Source organism: Nyctibius grandis, chromosome 6 (assembly GCF_013368605.1).
Source record: "Nyctibius grandis isolate bNycGra1 chromosome 6, bNycGra1.pri, whole genome shotgun sequence".
NCBI classification, from domain to species: domain Eukaryota; kingdom Metazoa; phylum Chordata; class Aves; order Nyctibiiformes; family Nyctibiidae; genus Nyctibius; species Nyctibius grandis.
In genome coordinates this window covers 17,306,722-17,326,446 of record NC_090663.1, presented here as the reverse complement: position 1 = coordinate 17,326,446, position 19,725 = coordinate 17,306,722, and the positions used below count along the sequence as shown (strand labels likewise).

At 39.9% G+C, this 19,725-nt stretch overlaps 1 protein-coding gene across 1 annotated transcript; it reads left to right on the top strand.

Moving 5' to 3' along the window:
• The first annotated feature begins 17,071 nt into the window (after nucleotides 1-17,071).
• On the top strand, nucleotides 17,072-19,274 carry FGFBP1 (fibroblast growth factor binding protein 1). Its single transcript, XM_068404243.1, has 2 exons — nucleotides 17,072-17,216; nucleotides 18,533-19,274. The coding sequence occupies exon 2, from the start codon at nucleotides 18,558-18,560 to the stop codon at nucleotides 19,272-19,274; it is 717 nt and encodes a 238-aa protein (XP_068260344.1). The 5' UTR covers nucleotides 17,072-17,216; nucleotides 18,533-18,557.
• The last annotated feature ends 451 nt before the right edge of the window (nucleotides 19,275-19,725 follow it).

The window sequence follows — 19,725 nt, the reverse complement described above, 5'->3', positions numbered from 1 at the left end:
GAGCAGAGCTCTGCTGTACAGGGCTCCGTGCTGGGCTCTGTGTTGTCTGCAATGACCACCTGAAGCCTCACTGTTGAAGTGGAAAATAGAAATCAAATAGTCTTACACCAAAGGCCCCTCTTTCATGAAATGCTTTTTGTAAAATATACAGAATCCAAAATACACAATTAAGCACCAAATTTTACAAAAAAGGTGAAGATCTTGGTACCAAGGTGATGCATGGCTTGGATTGCATTTCATTAGGCAACGCTATGCACACTCAGCAAGTCAGTTAATTATAATGATCTTGCTTTCAGAATGTTTAAGAATTGGATGTTAACTTAAATACCCCACCTTAGTGTTACAGCACCATGATTGTATCAGCTACGTTGACGTTATATTGTGTTTAGCACTAGAAACGTAGTCGTGACATTTCAGTTACCTTCTTGGTATGAGAGTGCTATTCATTAATGAAAGGATGAATTGAGAAGTGTTTGCGGTGGGTTTAATGCAATCTTGAAGCACGTCGTGAATGAACGAAACCTGCCCTTTCATTCATTTTAGGTTAACCTGTTAGTCCCCGTATGCGTTAAGTACCTCAGGAAATCCGCTCAAGTGGAGATGGAGTTTGTGTTTATTTTCTTGACAGAGGAACAGCAGGCAAAAATGTTTGTCTGGATTCCTGCAGCCAGGGAGACCCCTGACATTCAGGCCCGCTGCTTCTGCTGCTAATTCAGTGCAATGTGAGGTAGTCCACCTGCCTCAAGATCCTCACATTTAGGTTCCCCCAGAAGCATCATGAGTATTTGCTGCTTTGACAATGTAAGCCTCCAAGAAAAGCAAAATGATGTGTTTGGAGAACCTGTGCTTAAAAGGATGTGTATTTAACACACACAGTTAAAATCCAGTGAAGACTGGAGTGAGTCTAAGGGAGAGCCACCAAGATGGTCAGGACTGGAGCACACTCCGGTCAGGAAAGGTCAAGGAAACAGGTCTTTTTCAGCCTGGAGAAGGCTTTAGCAGCAACCTAATAGCAGTCTTCCAATACATACAGAGAATACGGAGCTAGGCTCTTCACTGACTTGTGTGATAGGAGAAAAAAAAATTGATACAGGTGGGGTTCTGACTTGGTGTAAGGAAAAACATTCACTGTAAGGAGGATAAACACAGGAGCAGGTTCCCCAGAGTGGCTCTGCAATCTCCATCTGTGGAGCTTTTCAAGACCAACTGGACAAAGCTTAAGCAATGTAGTCTGAATTCACTGGGACCCTGCTTTGAGCAGGAGGTTGGACTACAAGCTTCCCAAGGTGCCTTCTGGCCTGAATGATTCTATGATTTACAATGGAAACACAGAAGAAAGCTTAAAAATTCCGGTTATTTAATAATGAACACCTCTGTTAGCGACTGTATTTCCTTAAAGTGCAAAACCTGCTCTTGGATCAGCCGTTCTAACTACATCAAATCGAACGAGATAGACTATTTTCTTAAGTATGTTATGATAGCAGATCCCATCATTAAGTGGAATGCATCATCTTGGATAACTTCATGTTTAGTGCCTCTGTCCTTTGATATATTTTTATTTAGCCTGGTTTTGACAGCAGAGAAAATCAACAAGTAATTCAAGTGTTAAGGAACACCAAAAATCAGGTCTGTTTGCCTTAAAATCAAGTATCCAAAACTAAGAAAATCACCATTTGTAGTGTGTAGGTTATTTGTGTTAAAGTAGACCAAATCCACACCTCAATAATAATGTTGCTTAGTCTGCCTGTAAATCGCCTCAACTATGCAGTAGTGCACTCTGGTGTTTTCTTAGAGAATTGTTTAGGTATATTGTCTGGTCATTCTTGCACAGTTTGCAGTCTTACGTTTTGCATTCTTGATGTTTCAATAGGTGTCATAGTTGCTGTGGCATGGATTTAGGGACAGAGCTCTTCCACAAAAACAAGAAGATAAAGGAAAAACTAAAATTTCCCAAAGTTGCCCATTGCCATTCCTGCATCTTTAAGAGTTTTATGGTTGTTGATGTCTTTTTGTTTCTCTTGCTGTTACTTTTCCCATTCTCTGCTTGCTTCTCTGAAGAGGAGTCAGATGCAGCACAGGAGATTTCTTTTGGCTTTGTCTGCTTTTCCCCTTACAAACAAGAGAATTGCTCTCATCAGACTTCACAGATCATTTTACAATGACAAACAGTGTGTGTGATACATATACAAAAACAGGAGTAAGAAAACAAAGCAGAAGAGATACAGTCAGTACAATGACAAGACATAGGTGTATCTCACAGACATGTCATATCAGACATACTGAGAATCTATTTATTTCACTTTCACATCTTATATACAACGTTAACTGCATAAACATTAGATAGGAGGCCAGGTGCTGAATTTCCAGAGTAGCTATATTACAGTATGTACAGAGCAAGAAAAAAAATGAAGCTGATGTCTGATTTGGAGTGGAAGTTCATGTTCCCCTCCCCGCCTCCCTCTCCTCAGCAGGTTATAAAACTGTTTACATAACCAGCTGCTTTCCGTAGGCATCCAACCCAGAGTACGCTCCTACTGCCTCCAGGCTTACAATGATTGTAGTCAGGAGGGGAAACAGAGGTGTCCTTTTAGGTCTTCTGGCTGCAGATGTAAAAAACTGCATTACTCTGTCACCACTGCTGCCGCCCGTAAAAATTAATGTGCAAGTGGTGAAACTGGTTGCCCCTTTATTTGTCTAAGCAGCGTAACGTGGTGTGTGATGGGGCCCTCCCCACAAACGTGGCTGTAATAAAATGAAGAATTTGCCTAGGAACTGAAGAGGGCTAGAAACTTCCCACTGAAGGAAACGGTGAGCAAAATTCAGGCTCTGAACTCTAACAGAGGGTCCTCGCCGTTCCCCCTGCCGAAACAGCCCGGCAGGCAGGCAGGAGTGCTGCCCACCGTCATCCCCTCTCACTCCCCTCCAAGGAAGGCGCAGGCCACGTGGGTGCTGTCGCGAAGGTACTGAGATGATCCTCTATCTTCTGCACTCCAGAAATTTAACGTGGGAAGCCACAAATTTGTGTTTGCTGTCTTGTGGGGCCATGTTGTGGTGTTGGGGTTCGGTTGTGGCTCTGGGGCCCTGGGCAGTGCTGAGGAAGGTGGTTTGCTGACAGATGTAGCGATTTTGGCTGTTCTGCAGGGTCCAGCTGGGAGCAGCAGTGCTCAGGGGAGATGTGGCTGACAGAACCCTGCTAGAGGCTGGAGATTGCAGCAGGAGGGACACCAATGTCTTTCAAGTCATGTTGGTTAACTTGGGCCATGGGGTAGTGGGTTTGCCCCAAGGGTGGATGCTGGAGCAGGCTGTGCAGATGTGGTTTGTCAGGACAAGATGTCTGTCTTTCCCCATGACCTGCCTCAAATACTGCTGTCCCCCATGACCCATCCTGTGCAACTTTCTCTCATCAGAAAGATGTTCCAAGATGTGCTGTTAGAACCTGTCCATAGAAATCCACACTGCGTTTGCTATGAAGGTAAGCTATGCCAGGATGACAGGAGATACTTTTCACGATATACCAGACAAGAAGAGGTAAGAGCCATTGAGTAGCGCCAACAAGGAACATCATCTGTAGCCATCCCCTGCTGCTTTGGGCCTGAAATCTTTTACATAGCTAGAATCAATTCAATAGCCTTTGGTTTTGCTTCATACTGATCACATGGCATCTGGACATCTTCTTGGCTCAGGGTGAGTCAACAACTGAAAGAAATCAAAAACACTGTTTTCCTTCAGCTTAGGGAACTATAAAACTTTTTATAGAGCGCTACATATTTCACCTCAGCAGCAGCAGTGTCCTTTGGCAGGAACATACTTCATTTGAAGTACAATAGATCAATCACAGTGATTTGATGGAATGGGCAAACATTTTTTTTCTTCCTCACTATTAATCATTTTTTTTTTTGTGGAGGATTGAGTCATAAGTGTTTCTGACTTGGAAAGAACCCAGGATCCAAATTTAAAGATTACCTTGAATCCTTACTACTGGACAAATTATTATTCTGAGTATATTATGGCTCTTTTTAAACATCAACATATTGGTTGAACTTGAATATCAAAGAGCAGTATATGACTACTTTGCAGCTTCAGCATAATTTACATGAGGAAGGAAAATATACTGTCAAGGATTAGAAGGCAGGTAGAAAACTGACTGCCTTCAGCAGCTGTGAGAAGAAAGGCACATTGTAAATATCTGAGAGGAAGAACTCCATCTGAAAAGGAAATCCTCAGGTAATTATTTTCCCCATCATCATCATGCCTATGTTTTCTCCTGTGTTATCTAAAAGTTATTCAAAACGCAAGTAATTTTTGCTATTTAAAGAGATATATAAAAATTTAATTGCTAGTGTGCTTTCTACAACAGCTTTGTGTGAGTGCATCACTTGTCAGCCTGTAGACCTGGAAGAGAAAACTGAATGCAACAGAATACTGAACTCAAATTGTTTAAAATTGTAATACATTTTATTTTCATGTTGCCTTCTATTTGTACATTTCGGGATGTTTAGAAAAAAAAGAAATATAAAGGTAACTTCCTTGCATGTCTCTGACATAGACAAGTATGTCTAACCACCTTTAAAAGGTGAGGAAACAGACATGTAAGGGGATGTCTGACAGCAGATGTTTTGACAGAAGCTAGTACGTTAAACAATACTAGGTGTGTATTTAAGCAGAAACAAGAATTTAACGCATGTTTTTGTAATTCCATTAGGTAAGTACACACATGGGAACAAAGTCTATCCCTCACATGCCCCAGCTTTGGACCTTAAACATGCAGCGATGGCTCTCAAACAGAGCCAGCCCATTACACAGTTTTACTGTGGCTGTAATCAGTAGGTTATACATATAGATACAATAATGAAAATTTGCTCTGCAAACTCCATCTCTTTCTCAGGTCTTGCTGCTTACAATTTTATCTGCATGCATATCTATATAGCCGCATCTCATTAGTTCTTCCAACCGTAAATCTGTCTGCAAAGTACAGAGTAATAATATATAGTGTGCCTGGTGAATACAAACCTGCCTATGTGTGCCAGCACATAATTTAATGTAAATCTCTCATCTGAATGCAACAGTGTTTCTCTGGTCTAGTTATGTTTATACTTAATTAAAACCATTACTCTTTGGTTCTTCCTGTTCATTACCTTAAATACAATGATTCAGAGAAGGGAGAAAGAGCTGATAAGAAGAGGAACAAAAATAATATCTAAAACCTAGGCTGTGTTTTTATATATATATAAAAAAAAAGCTTTGTACAAATAGTAAGCAACTCATCTGGGGTAGCTGGAGGAACAGAGTATACATTGATGAGTTACCAGGGAAGGACCCTTGAGAATGCCAAGATTTCACTGATTATTTCAAAACTAAAATTTAGAAGTGTCTACATGGCAAGAAGACAGCAATGAAAAAGGTTGCTTTTGCCCTTGGTAATCATTCTATTTTATGCCATTCTTAAAATAAATTATGGTTTTGAAATTATTTTGTGAAATCATTTCATAAATTTTGTTTGTCTTCAAAAAATCTTTTCATTCTTTCAGAGCAGAAACTGTCCAAATGTTATTATTTTTCTTCTTGATTTCAGTCTAACACTGGAGGGAAAGAAGCCTGTCCGGCGCACCCCATCTCACTCCCTACCGTAGCGGTGGGGCAGCCATCGAGCCCTTTTGTGATGTAGACCATAGTTACGCAGAATGCTTCAGTCAGCAGCTTATCCCAGTTCAGAGCAGATTTGGGCTTTTAGTGGTGCTGAAACAAGGAAAGACTAAAGTTTCTTTGCTGAGCTCAACTACACTTCAAAAAGCTATAAAATACTGTTCTCAAAAGGAATTGGCTAGCTCCATTTATTTTAAGATCTGAGGTCAAAACCTGGCCAGAGCTAACAGAAAGAATCCCACAACCATCTCTACCTATCCCGAGGCCTCGCTTAAGGAAACACTTCATAAAAGCATCAGGAAAGACTGCTTTACCATGTGTGAGATGCACTCTTGTACTAATCAGTGGTGGATGTGAGTTCAGACCATTGGACGTTTACTAAGAGTGGCTTGCAGGCCAAATCTAGCGGCACCCGAAGTCTCTCTTCTTTCCATATTTTCTTCCATTTCCTATTCAACCTCAAACCTTTAATCACAAGTGTTAGAAGATAACTGTTTGTAAGTTACAGGCATACATCGGATGTCCTTGTGATGACTGAAAGCTACCTGAACAACCTTTGAGAACACTGTCCGTTTGCAGTTCAGGTGTGAGAACGGGCAGGGGAGATACGGTCTCTCTTCATACCACCCTTATTCCTCCTGGAGGGGTGAGAGAGGATGGTGAGTGCCAGCACCTACTCTCCAAAATTCCTGTGGAGTATCAGGTGGTTCCCTTTTCTTTTCAGTTTGCCCCACGCCTGATGTTTATTAGTGTTTAATGAAGTAATTTGGCTATGTCATCATCAACATGCAGATAATATTCACTATCTATTAAATAATTGCTTTAAACGTTGCATTAAATAATTAGGATTAATTTGGCTATGTCATCATCAACATGCAGATAATATTCACTATCTATTAAATAATTGCTTTAAACGTTGCATTAAATAAGCTAGGATTCAGTTTCTGAAGACTGTGGACAGGCACTGTGGGAAGTGGTTATGGGAAAGCTGTTCTTTACTAGATACAGCCTTCAGCCCTGTACCCAACCATCAGGTTAGTTAACCAGGATTTGGGTCCTCTTTGACAACATACCAGCGGTCACTAGCGGTGTTCCCCAGGGCTCAGTTCTGGGGCCGGTGCTGTTCAATATCTTTATAGATGATCTAGACATAGGGATTGAGTGCACCCTCAGTAAATTTGCAGATGACACCAAGCTGGGTGGGAGTGTCGATCTGCTGGAGGGTAGGAAGGCCCTGCAGAGGGATCTGGACAGTTAGATAGATGGGCCGAGACCAACGGCATGAGGTTCAACAAGAACAAGTGCCGGGTCTTACACTTCGGCCACAACAACCCCATGCAGCTCTACAGGCTGGGGGAGGAGTGGTTAGAAAGCGGCCCGGTGGAAAGAGACCTGGGGGTGCTGATCGACAGCCAGCTAAACATGAACCAGCAGTGTGGCCAGGTGGCCAAGAAGGCCAATGGCATCCTGGCCTCTATTAGGAATAGTGTAGCCAGCCGGTCTAGGGAAGCGATCGTCCCTCTGTACTCGGCACTGGTGAGGCCATACCTTGAGTACTGTGTCCAGTTCTGGGCCCCGCACTTCAAGAAAGATGTTGAGGTGCTGGAGCGAGTCCAGAGGAGGGCGACCAAGCTGGTGAAGGGTCTGGAGGGTCTGACCTACAAGGAACGGCTGAGGGAGCTGGGGTTGTTTAGCCTGGAGAAGAGGAAGCTCCGAGGTGACCTTATTGCAGTCTACAACTACCTGAAGGGAGGTTGTAGTGAAGTGGGAGCTGGCCTCTTCTCCCGGGCAACTAGCGATAGGACAAGAGGACACAGCCTCAAGCTTCACCAGGGGAGGTTCAGGTTGGACATCAGGAAGAATTTCTTTTCAGAAAGGGTTATTAGACATTGGAATGGGCTACCCAGGGAGGTGGTGGAGTCACCATCTCTGGATGTGTTTAAGAAAAGACTGGCCATGGCACTTAGTGCCATGGTCTAGTTGACAGGGTGGTGTAAGGGCAATGGTTGGACTTGATGATCCCTGAGGTCTCTTCCAACCTGGTTGATTCTGTGATTCTGTGATACAGGAGAAAATCCCTAAATTCCCTGATAGCGTGAAGTAAGACATAGATGTGAGATTCCTATACAGGCACACAGGAACCAATAGAATTAAACCTAAGTAAAAAGTCAGCTTGTGTATTTCATGTGATAACAGAGGAAAAATGGTAATTTAAACTAGAATTGGAACTGGAGTGCCACAACATTAACAGCGGCATTCTGATGTACAGAATGACTGCACTGCTTTTCATCCATTTTCAGAAAATGGGTTTCTGGCTGAACAGGGTTGAATACCTCTAAAAAATGTCCTAAATGTTTAGAATACTGCTAGTCCTCTGCAAACTCATTAAAAAAAGTATTAATGCCTAGTGTTTAGGATTATTATTTTCTTGTTTGTTAAGGATCTCCACGTGGAGGAGCTGTAGAGTTAGAAATGCTCCAAGAAAAAACTAAGTTTTGAAAGAACAATATAGTCAGAGACATCATATCTTCTCTTGGTTGACTGACCAAACCCCAAATCTGTCATAAATGCTGAGGGATGTGTGTCCTTTAAGCTTTTGTGAACCATAACAAGTTGCACTAGAACTTGTAAAGATGGGTCAAGAAAACTTTTTCTTTGTTAATGACTTCTATTCACTATATACCCAAACATGCTGATCTCAGTATAGTGAAAATGGCAAATAAGATTTGTCCTTTCCCTTTGTCCTTTGTGCCTTCAGAGACTTATATCACATGTGAAAATGCTGCTTGCTACCAGCCCACACAGTAGCTGTGAAACGCAGACCTTTATAGTCATTCTTCTGACTTGCTGAGTTTTCAGCAGAACTTTTCAGAGCCCCTTCCAGATGTGAGCTCTTAAGACTTACAGCCCACATGCATTTAAAGGATGCTTATACTATGTTTCAAGGACAACCCAAAGATTATGGAGGATAAACTCCTACGCCATAAAGTCCCTGGTTTTCCATTCCTGGTTCTTGGTTTCCTTTTCCTGGAATGATTTCTTGGTTCTTGTTTCCATTTTCCCACTGTACTTGAAAAGTGTACTTGAAATGAATTTTTTTTTCCATAGCAAGTGCTGGAAACATCTTGCTGTGCTTGGAACCAGTGCTAAAACCCACAAAAATACCAGGCACTGATAAACTCATAAGAGTTTACGCAATATACTTTCTTAGTCAGGGTAGATCCATTTGTTCTCTCTCCACACAGATATATGCCTGCCTTCTTTCAGCAAATATACAAATAAAACCAGTAATATTAATGAACTATAATGGAAGGGAGAAATATTATATTATATATACATCTGTGTGTATGTGCACATGTATATTTATTGGTACAGCTTAATTTATTTACAGAACAGCTTTAAGCTTTATGGAAAGGATCCTGAGAACAGACAAAGACCAGAGCTATCACTGATATAAAAAACAGAGTTTTCAAAGTCCATCTATTCTGACTGGGACTGCATTAGAGAAAAACTGGAAAGAAAATCTAAATTGCTTTGATTTCTTAAAGTAAAAGGTACAAAAGATAATTGCTGCATCTTCCTTGAAAAAAAATACTGTTGATTATATCAGTTCAGATCAGATGTGGTTTACAGAAGCCCAGACACAACCTCAAAAAAAGTGGTCAGCAGCTAGGAAAGAATGTATTTCTAATATACCACGTCTTGGCCCGTACATACTCTGTCTTTAGCTCCATTCATGTTCATCCTGAATCACTCTGCAACACCACCAGCCAAGGTGTGGAAGAATTTCACCACTGATCTGGTTAATATTTGAAATGTTCCAAGCCACACTATAACCCTCAGCTGATCTTAGTTCCCTTCACCTATGCAGGATCACAGTATTTTTGCTGCCCGTAAAGGAACTAATTCAGTGGAGACTACTGTGTCTATATCAGAAAAAAAAAAACAACAAACTAAAACCAGTGTTTAATTTCAAATTCCCACTAAGAAAAAAAAAAGTCCTACCTTTATAAGAAAGTGGATTAGAACTAGAAGAAATGGGGTCATTTCTTACCCTCATCTGCCTTTAGTAACTCCACCAGTATTGCCTTAATGCAAAGGCTTTTTTCAGCTATTCCGTCTGAATAAGCATACAGGGAATTTTTTACTGCAATGCTTTAATGAGAGATAAAGCGTTCATGACAGCTGAAAGAATTCTTTGGTTGGAGCGTTAAGCTCAGTGCTTATGGTAAACAGTGCTTCTCATAACTAGGGATATGTGTCGGATGATTTCATGTAAAGTGTCCCATTCTTCCTTCTCATAGATATGCATGACTTGCCATTACCCTGAGTAGACTCCAGTCTAATGGCAGGCAGTAACTTACAATGGCATCTTTTTATTATTTTACTCATTTTATCTTTCTGTAAGAGAGCAATCCTTTGTAAGATTGTACTTCTGAAACTGTCCTGGTCAGACAGACAGGCTCTTGCATTGCTCTAAGCTATAAAAATCTTATCAGACTAAATAGTTCAGATGGCAATTAATCAATAGTTGTTTCCCTTGGCTGCCAAAACAACTTGAGCATGCCCTGAATATAGTGAATCTATGCTAATAAATCAAGCAGCCAGCCTGCACAAATAAAATCACAGGACAATGAAATGATTGTGCTTGGAGAATCTTTAGCTGTGATTGAGACAGAGAAGTGATGACTTCCACTAGAGCCAAAAATAAATGAAAATATGTAAAATTCAGATTTTGAGGTTAAGTTCTTCCTGATACTGGAAAAATCCGTATGAAACACACATTTCAGTATAGTATCCCTCTATTTTACATTATTTTTTCTTTCAAGTTTTTTTTTTCTTTATAAAATATAGCCTTTCTATTCTGCGAAAACTAAATTCTGAAGAGGAAAAAAACAGATTTTTTTTTATCTACCTAATCCCATCTCTTCTTTGGTGACCCTGTAGCATCATCATATGCAAACATGCAGGGACCAAAATCTTAGGGTCTTAGAGTGGGATATGTTTCCCACTAACTCTTGTGTAGTAACAATCATCTTTATCATGGTATCAGCATTTAACATCCTATATAGAAGAGGGTAATCATGTTTAGTTAGCAATGGTGATTATTTGTGCTTCTTTGTCTTTGAGTTGTTTCGAAATCAAGGCAAACTTTCTTTGAGGTTGGTTCAACATAGTTTCACAATAAATTAAGGGGGAAGAGGCATTTAAAATTTTTCTGTCCTTGTTTGAATTTGGAAAGCCTCCTCCTGCCAAGGAGAAACACTCTGTCAACCCCATTTGGCATCAAAGTTTTGTCTCCTGTATACACGTGGTCCACAGAATTTTCCTCTGTATTATCTAATGAAACAAGAGGGATTTCCTCATTATTTCAGAAACACATTCCTAATCGTCATACTCCATCACTGGCTTGGATCTCCTTGGGTTAATTAAAACTACGTATATTTTTCTGAAAACACCACTGTCCTTGCCCACGAAGATAATGCAATACTCTGCAGGTCTGAAAACAAACTCTCCCTTTTCTGAGTGCATGTGAGAGTGTGTTCAATAAGCAGCTAGGTAATAGATGAACAACTGCTGACTGCCAGGTATGAGCTGGGAGCCAAGAGGGTTAGAGCTCTGCTGAAGAGGAACTACACCTTGGCAGTACTGAATTTCAGGATATTTTAATCAAAATGTTGCCAACATAATGCAGCAAGTAAATGAAGAATAACACTGCAAGTAAGAACTACTGAATTTATGGATGAGGAAGATAATCAGCAATACTAGGGCTACAAATGATGGATGAAATGATTAAGCTGTTAGTTTCACTTGCAGATAACCACTGTATGAAGGAGCAGTGTTCACTTTGTTTACTGGTGTTTCAGGACTTTAGTTCTTACTGGAAATGCCTGAGCATCTGCAAATGGGAACCTCAGCATGAACTGGAGTTTGCTAAAAAATAACCTTACCATTTAGTCTTGTAAGGTGCTCTTCTTTTTATTAGCTTGTAATATACAGCAGTTACAGAGTTTCTGTTGCTCTGTGATTAACTTAAAGTTAACACTTGTTTGAATTAGCTAGTTCTCATTTCTTTCTTATTTGGGTTTCATATCGGTTTTCACGTGGATGCTGTTCTGCCAAATTCACTTGTTAGTTTTGGCCAGTTTGTGAAATAATTGGACACTGTAAAGACTCAATAAAGAGATAATCTGGTGCCTTTTTTTCATACTTATTTAACTAATATGAATGTAACTCCAGGTTGGAAGTAACTGAAAATTGTTGTTAACTGATGAGTTTTCTTCAACCTCCTTTCAAATAGTTATGCCTCCATGTAAAATAGTTAGTAAACAGATCTCAGTCCACTGAAACCGTCACCACATTTGAAATTAAGTAGCCTCTTCCAGAGAAATGCCAGTAGGCTATGGAATATTCTACTGAAGCGTTGGGCACAGGCGGTGAGATACAGAAAGGCTGGCGCTGGTGCCACTGCCTGTGGGACAAATTTTTTGTTGCTATGTAAGAAGGCTTCAGCATGTAGGGCTGTCAGCTTACTGTCTTTTGTAGATACTAGATTCACAGAATTAAAAAGGAAATAAAGTGATGAGTTCCTTGCCTGAACCTCGTTTACCTAGGTTTACGAGTTCCTTGTTTACCTAGGGATGGAAGTGAGGTGCCAGAGAAGAACCCACCTCCACAGTAAAAAGCATATTGCACTTGGAGGTAGGAGTATCACTGTCACATTTGTTAACATCCTTAGTCTTTCAGCAGGTATTTTCAGCAAAATGGTGTACACCTACAGCCTGTACATGTTTATATTTCATTAGTAAACAGTACATGAACAGGCTAGTCTGTTTTAATTGTAGTAAGAATTGCATATTAATAATGTGTGTACCTATACACTGAAAATGTCTGATTTACATACACTGGTGGTATTCATTTATTTGCAGGGAACACCTGGAATGCTAGTCACATTAAAAACAAACAAAACTACCCCCACAACCCACCTCCCTCCCTGTCCCTGAAAGTAACTGCAGCTTAACATCATCTCTTTAGTCAGACGGGTAATTTTCAAAGGAACTCTAGATGTAGAGTGCTTAATGTCATTCTTTCTTCAGGTCTTGCAGCAAATATATATTCACTTCTAGTGTATATGTAAAAGTAGAAAGTGAGGTTTATAATACACATGCCTGATCCTGTTCTTTTAACAAAGTTTGCAAACTTACTCTAGAGAATCGCTCTGAGGTACAGTGTGCCAGAGTTTTCAAGGCAGCCTGTGCGCAAACTGTTGAAGCTAAAAGGAAAGTTGTGACATAGGGACTGTGTCTTCTCAGTGACATCCCTTGACAGGACAAGGGGCAATGGGTGCAAGCTGGAACACAGGAGGTTCCACATAAATATGAGGAAAAACTTCTTTACGGTGAGGGTAACCGAACACTGGAACAGGCTGCCCAGAGAGGTTGTGGAGTCTCCTTCTCTGGAGACATTCAAAACCCGCCTGGATGCATTCCTGTGTGACATGATCTAGGTAATCCTGCTCCGGCAGGGGGATTGGACTAGATGATCTTTCGAGGTCCCTTCCAGTCCCTAACATTCTGTGATTCTGTGATTCTGTGACTCTACACATGTCCCTGTAGTCCCATTGAAGTCAAGTCCTCCTTTTATATCCTTGGAACATTACCTGATGCAGTGCGTCACTCTCCATCATCAGGATTGCTTGAAAGTTGCAGAATGATATGCAGAGACGTTAATTTGAAATGTAAGCAGCTGTACTTCACTGATGCTGGATCTACTTTAATTCACTCTGCCTGAGCATTTGCACGGAGAACATCCTGATGTCTATGCGTATGACTGACAAATAGCCATATTTGTAGGTGGTCAAGGGAATTCATTGATCATTTACTATTTGTAAATTAAATTAACTTGTATATGTTTGTATATAAAATTAACATTTTATTCTGTGGGGAAAAAAACTATAAATGAACAGGAGCCTCACAATGTTACATAAATGATCGCAAGCAAATTGCAGTTTGCAAATAGTGCACCAATGCAACTAATAGGTCAAATGATAATAACTTCCTATATAAAAATACATATATTTGTGGATAATATATAAGCAGAAATAAGGACTAACTTAGAAAACACCGCACTTCTTCCACGTCAATGAATCATAGATAGGAATGAGGATAAAACCTCTTCCTCTTTTTGCTCGAATAGCAGAAAGACACCAGCTAGATTTAATTACAACAGTTCTAATCAAAATTTTTAGATGCTGATTAACTGTCCCAAGTTTCAGTCAAAGGGCAGCAGGAATTCATCTGGATTAAGATTTTCTATACAAAATCACATTGGGATTTGGTTATCCATGCTTGTAATTCTCAATGATTACTTTTATTTGCTAGTGTTGCCAAATGTTTTCTGTGCCTTTCTGTTTTAATAACTAAACAGCTCCCCATAAATTTGATCTTGCCAAATTAGCTGTTCAGGTTTGCCATGTGTTGCATGGATCAAACTGTCTTTCAATTACTAGTCTGCACTCTTTTGTTCTGCAGCAAAATTGTGCTTGCAGTTTACAAGCAAACAGTGTTTCAGCTCAGCAAAGGGCAAGAGTAACGTATATTTTAAAATGTGCACGACATAAAGAAAAAAAGACTTTCTTGGAAATCATATTGCAAGCAAGTTTTTGCAGCAATTTTTTGTTGACAATTAGGTGCTAATTAAGCACCTAAGAAATGGAGGTCCTACTTTAATTTGGTGTACTTTCTTTTCAAGAGGAAAGTTGAAGAAAACAAATGTTCTGATCACCTGGATCATCCATAAAACATCAGTTCATGTCTAATTAAAACAAAACAAAAAAAAATATATTCTCGGGGCATAGCAATTAAAATGCAGGGAATCCAGGCCAGTCTACATAGACCGAGACTATATTTTGTGCACCTAAATAAGTAAATCTTGGTTTACTGGGATTTTGAAATTATCTAAGCAGGTTAGCCAAGAGGTCCAGCTGGGTCAAGATGGATCATCTCAAGGATGTAATTGCCCATATCAACAAGCACTCGACTGCAGAATTCGATACACAAGTTTCTACATGCTAAAGATTGGAAGAGCTAATGTGTGTCCAGTCTGCCATGACCTCAGGCAGGGAATATCAAAGAGCAGAAAGGCAAATCTTCTCTTGTGCAGCCTTTTCTTTCCCTGTCTCCCCCATTATTTATCAAGGAGGAAGACTATGCTGATATGTCCTATCGACAATGGGGCAGCTAAACTGAGACTGACATTGAAACCCAATTTGCTAGGCAAAACTGTCAAAACAGGCAATTTTGGAAGTGATGAATGGTGGATGGCTTAAATGTTTTCAATACATTGTGATTAATTTCACCAGTAAATGGTATTTTGTAACACCACAACAAAAAAAAATGCAACATCATCTACAAGAGTAAGTATTATATTCCCTTTCCAGGTAAAGAACATCTGGCACCTCCTAGTGAATATCTCTGAGAAAGTCTGTGGCAGAGCTGGGACAGGAATGTGTAGTTCCTTACTGTAAATATTGTGTTTGATGCCATAGCCCATGGTTCCTTACATACTTCTTTGTAACCTTCCTCTCTTCCCTATTTGTAGAAGTTGTTCAGCCACAGCGTGGGGGTGTGTGTTCGTGGTTTGCTGGCGGGTTTTTTTGGTGATATGCCTGAACCAACACCCTAATCTGTCACACAAAAATCAATTTATAGTACGCTTACACAAGGCAATGAAGCATGATAAAGACGTACCTGAATTAGTGCCAGAAACAGAGGTAGTGTAGCTACCTTGGCTTGATGCTGTCCCCAAAGTAATTAGCCCTGATGGGAGGCTCGTTAGCTAGGACACATACCTACACTAATGCAGCTGCACAGTTTTGAGGATGCACGCTAAATAGAATCACAGAATCATTTAGATTGGAAAAGACCTTTAAGATCATCAAGTTCAACCATAAATCTGATACTAATACCGAATACTGTAAACCTAAATACTAATACTTCAGACAATACTGTGGATACTATGTGGTGTTAGTTTAGGATTCCTGAGCAAGATAGTCACTCCCTTACTTCTCTCTTACATTATCCTCGTTCTCTGATTCCCATCCAACCTGACACAGTTAAACATTTTTTGATCCATAAGTCATCCTTACCCCTGTTCATTAGCCCTTGCCAGTGCTAACCACAAATCTTTCACATTTAGTGGCCTGTTGTGAATACTAACTCATGCCAATTAAAGGTGCACAAGACAGATCTAATGGCTGAGCTCGATCAGAAAGCAACAAAGGTAACTGAACATACATAGATAGATTAGGAGACAGTCCTGGCACCCAGGTCAGAGGATTTCAAGTAAATTAATCCCATTCCCCACATGCCTGTCCTGCACTCATTGCAGAATTACACTTTTTCTTCCTCTTTTGGATTCTGATTTTTTTACAGAAAGTGAAGTCTCCTCATCACCAAACCAGTCCAGACAATGCCTTGCCTATAGCTTTGTCCCTTTGTCTCATTCCATTTGCACCTAATGGGAAAGAGCCAAAGAGGAAGACCTGCCTATATCTTACACCGATTTCTACTTTTATCTCTCCTTGCATCCCACCTTTATTCTTGTATTTCCCGAACACATATTACAAATATCCCACTTACTTTTCTCCAGTAAAACCACCTGAAGAAACCGAGCTACAAAGGCAATATTTGCTCTATCCCTTCTTTAAGGGTTGTGTATTCCCAACTCTGAATGCATTTTTATATTTGTCTAATGCTTGTTCTTTCACTATCATCATCTTTTCCAGGTTAATATTCATTAGACATTGTCTCGTAATGAAATCTCGTGACGTAACCCACTTCTTTAATGCACAAAAGCTGGCAGAGAGGGAGGAGCATAGATCAGTGCTGTGTGATTTATCCCCACTCTTAGACCACATACAGTCACTAATTCTGATGGAGCTTGTATTTGTTTCTGAACTTTGTGCTTATGACCAACACACCATAAAGAATGCTGTCCTTAATGCAGAATAATTACTTATTTTGATTTTCAAATGTTCTCCGATACATTTTTGTGGCAGGAGGTAATGAAATGTTTGAAAGGTAACTTTGAAGTGCTTTGTGGAATGGTTTTCATTTCACAAAGAATAACTGAACACTACCCAAATTCTGCTAAACACAATGCAAGTGCAACTTGTTGAGGGCATTGCAGGATACATCCCTCAACAGCTGGGAAAAGCTCTTTTAGAGAAGCTCATGATCTAATAAAGTTCTTATCATTGTTCATGAAGAGGGAAGGACTTGGCTAAAGTAACGTCTAATTTACGCAAACACGTCTTGTCACCCCACTGTAGCTGGTTTGGTTTTTTTTTTTTGTGCTAAGAATGAGAACTGGCACTTTTCCAAGGAGGTGTGTCACAGGTAAATGAACATGGCACTGAAGTATCCTATTGTGTTGTAACAGTCTTGCTGGAGACCTGAAGGTGTGTCTCTGCCTTTATAAATACCACGCTGCTTTTACAACTAGCTCTGATTCTTTTGAAGAGACGAGTTGCATCAGGAGTTACATTTGAATATCTCCGAGCCCGGTCCAAGGTATGTCTTTTGGTTATCTTACTTTTGCACGGTTCCACTTGCACCAGAAAGTTACCGTCACATCATTATTCATTTTAATGTTATTAGTTGCTGTATTTGCAACAGAACTGCAAATACTACATGATGTTCTCTAAAGAGGGTTTTATGGACTGAAAATCTCTGTGTATAGTATAAGACATGAAGCAAGTCAACTAGGAACTATGCAAAATGTAGGACCTGCTCATATCTGCTGCTACCTATGTATTCTAGATTCTAAACTTATATAACTGAAGATATTTGCAGATAGTTGAATGTTGAAATAGGTTCCTTATTAGCATGCCTACACATGAATTTCTGCTTTCTAACACAGAAACTTGGCTACAGAAATTGCTATGATGGAAACACCTGAAAAATCCATTTAGGGATTTAATCAACTAAATGCGAGATTGAAACCCTCTAGTATTACGGTATGCTTGATCCTGAAAGCTGCTTCATAAAGAGGAACACCTACAGAAATAAATGTGCTCTGTGCAGATGCACAGATCAGCTTGATAATAATTTGCTAACTAGCTACATTTCAAAACTGAAGTTGCATACTTGTCCCTTGAGTTTTGTAGCTTTAGACACAGCCCAGTACACTGCAGGCATCTTCAAAAGCAACAAGGTAGTTCTGTTTGTTTAGCAGGCAAGTCAGTAAAGAATGCACCGATAGTTACTTTTTTGGTGTCTGGAAAGAACACTATCTTTTTTTTTTAACAGAAAACTGAAATACTGTAATAACCAGTGAATTAAGACAATTTTCAGGATGCCTAAGAAATAATTTTGCTCAACATGAAACAAATGTTTTCCTTTCTGTCTCACATATTTTTGAAGGAAAGCCAGAAATTGGAGTCAAAATTGCTTATGTGCCATTCACAAAATGGGAGATCATGGGAACAACTGCTTTATATGCTATAACTTGAGACATCCATCTGAGATTGACAAATCCCAGGTTCAAATTCCTTCTCTGACTGCAGAAGAGATTTTAATTAAGGTACCTCAGTCACTGGGCAGTAGCATGTCCTGGGAGTGACTCTCTTCTATTCTACATTGCATAGATAAGTAATTGGATCAGAAGGACTTACTCCATAGCCACCTACAGTTCTCAAGGATAATATGTAATGGTTCTAGAAACCAGGTATTATTCACACAAAGGACAGAGGATTTTGCCAGTAACATCATTTTAATAGGTATCAAAGGGCAGTGCAATACCATGTCTGAAATACTGCAACTGTCAAATGGAGCCCAGCATTAAGTGAAAATGTTTTCATATTTTTGTTTGTTTCTTTGTTTTGAAGGCAGATTAGAAGCAAAACAGAGACCATGAGGATCAAAAGCTTTGGACTTCTTTGTGTGTTGATTCTAGTCTCCCAGATGCTACTAGCCAACTGTGAAAGACAGAAGGAAAGAAAAAGGGGAAGACAAGGCATAGAAGACAGTGGAAAAAATCAAACTGAATCTAACCAAGAAAATGAAAAAGGGAGGAAGTCAGAAGGAGGAAAATCATCTCCTCAAGGCAAGTTTAAAACCAAAGAAAATGCTGAGTGCACCTGGGCAGTGACTGACATGAATGCTGCTACTGTGCATGTAGAGTGCAAGCATGGTGACAGCGAGTTCTGGTGCGAATTCTCTGGACAGCCTTCCACCTGTCCACAGTATGCAGCAAACCAGAAATTCTACTGGAAACAAGTCTCCCGATCCCTGAAGAAGCAGAAGCAGGTCTGTCAAGACCCCAAAAGTGTTCTAAAATCTAAAGTATGTAGGAAAGGCCCACGAAGTGCTCATCTCAAGTTGACCCGCTCAAGCCTGCTAACATCAGTTGGTCCTGCGAAAGGGAACACGATTCATCATGCAAAAGAAGTTGTTCAGACTCCAGCAGCTGCCTCTGTGACTGAAAAACAGCTAGAACACAGTCCTGAAGACTGTGTTGAAGACATAGATTATATTGATCAGAAAAAGGTGGCTGAGGAATACTGTCCAGAAAGCTTGCTTTCTTTCTGCAACTTTTTTATCTCAATGGTGCAAGACAAAAAATGCTGAGGAAGTGTTTCTAAAGCTCTGTATCGTAAAAGTCCAGTCTCATCTAAGTTACTGCAAACTATGCCAGATTTTATTCTCGTGTTATATAGTGTATATAAGAAAAAAAAGGAATATATTTTTCTCATTTTGTATATACACGACAGACTACACTTGACATAGTTGAAGATGTTCTAGATTTTATTTGCACATAGATTGCTACACAGGTGTTACCAATGGATGTTACATACTCCGCACAGAAGTATATAAGTAGTTTCCTTGCCCCTCTTTGAGCTGTGCTAGCCAAAGTGATGAATTCAGTGGCTATGCACTTCTTGGTTATGTACAATATTTGACCTAAAAAATATTAGAAAAAAATAAACTTTAAAATATATTAAAAATATTCTCTCTCTCTCTCTGTGTTAACTAGATTTCTCTGTAAGTGCTAAGACTTTGTCGAAGATTGATCTTTCAC

Coding starts and splice junctions, on each gene's coding strand:
- FGFBP1 (XM_068404243.1), top strand. CDS start 18,558: ATGAGGATCAAAAGCTTTGGACTTCTTTGTGTGTTGATTCTAGTCTCC.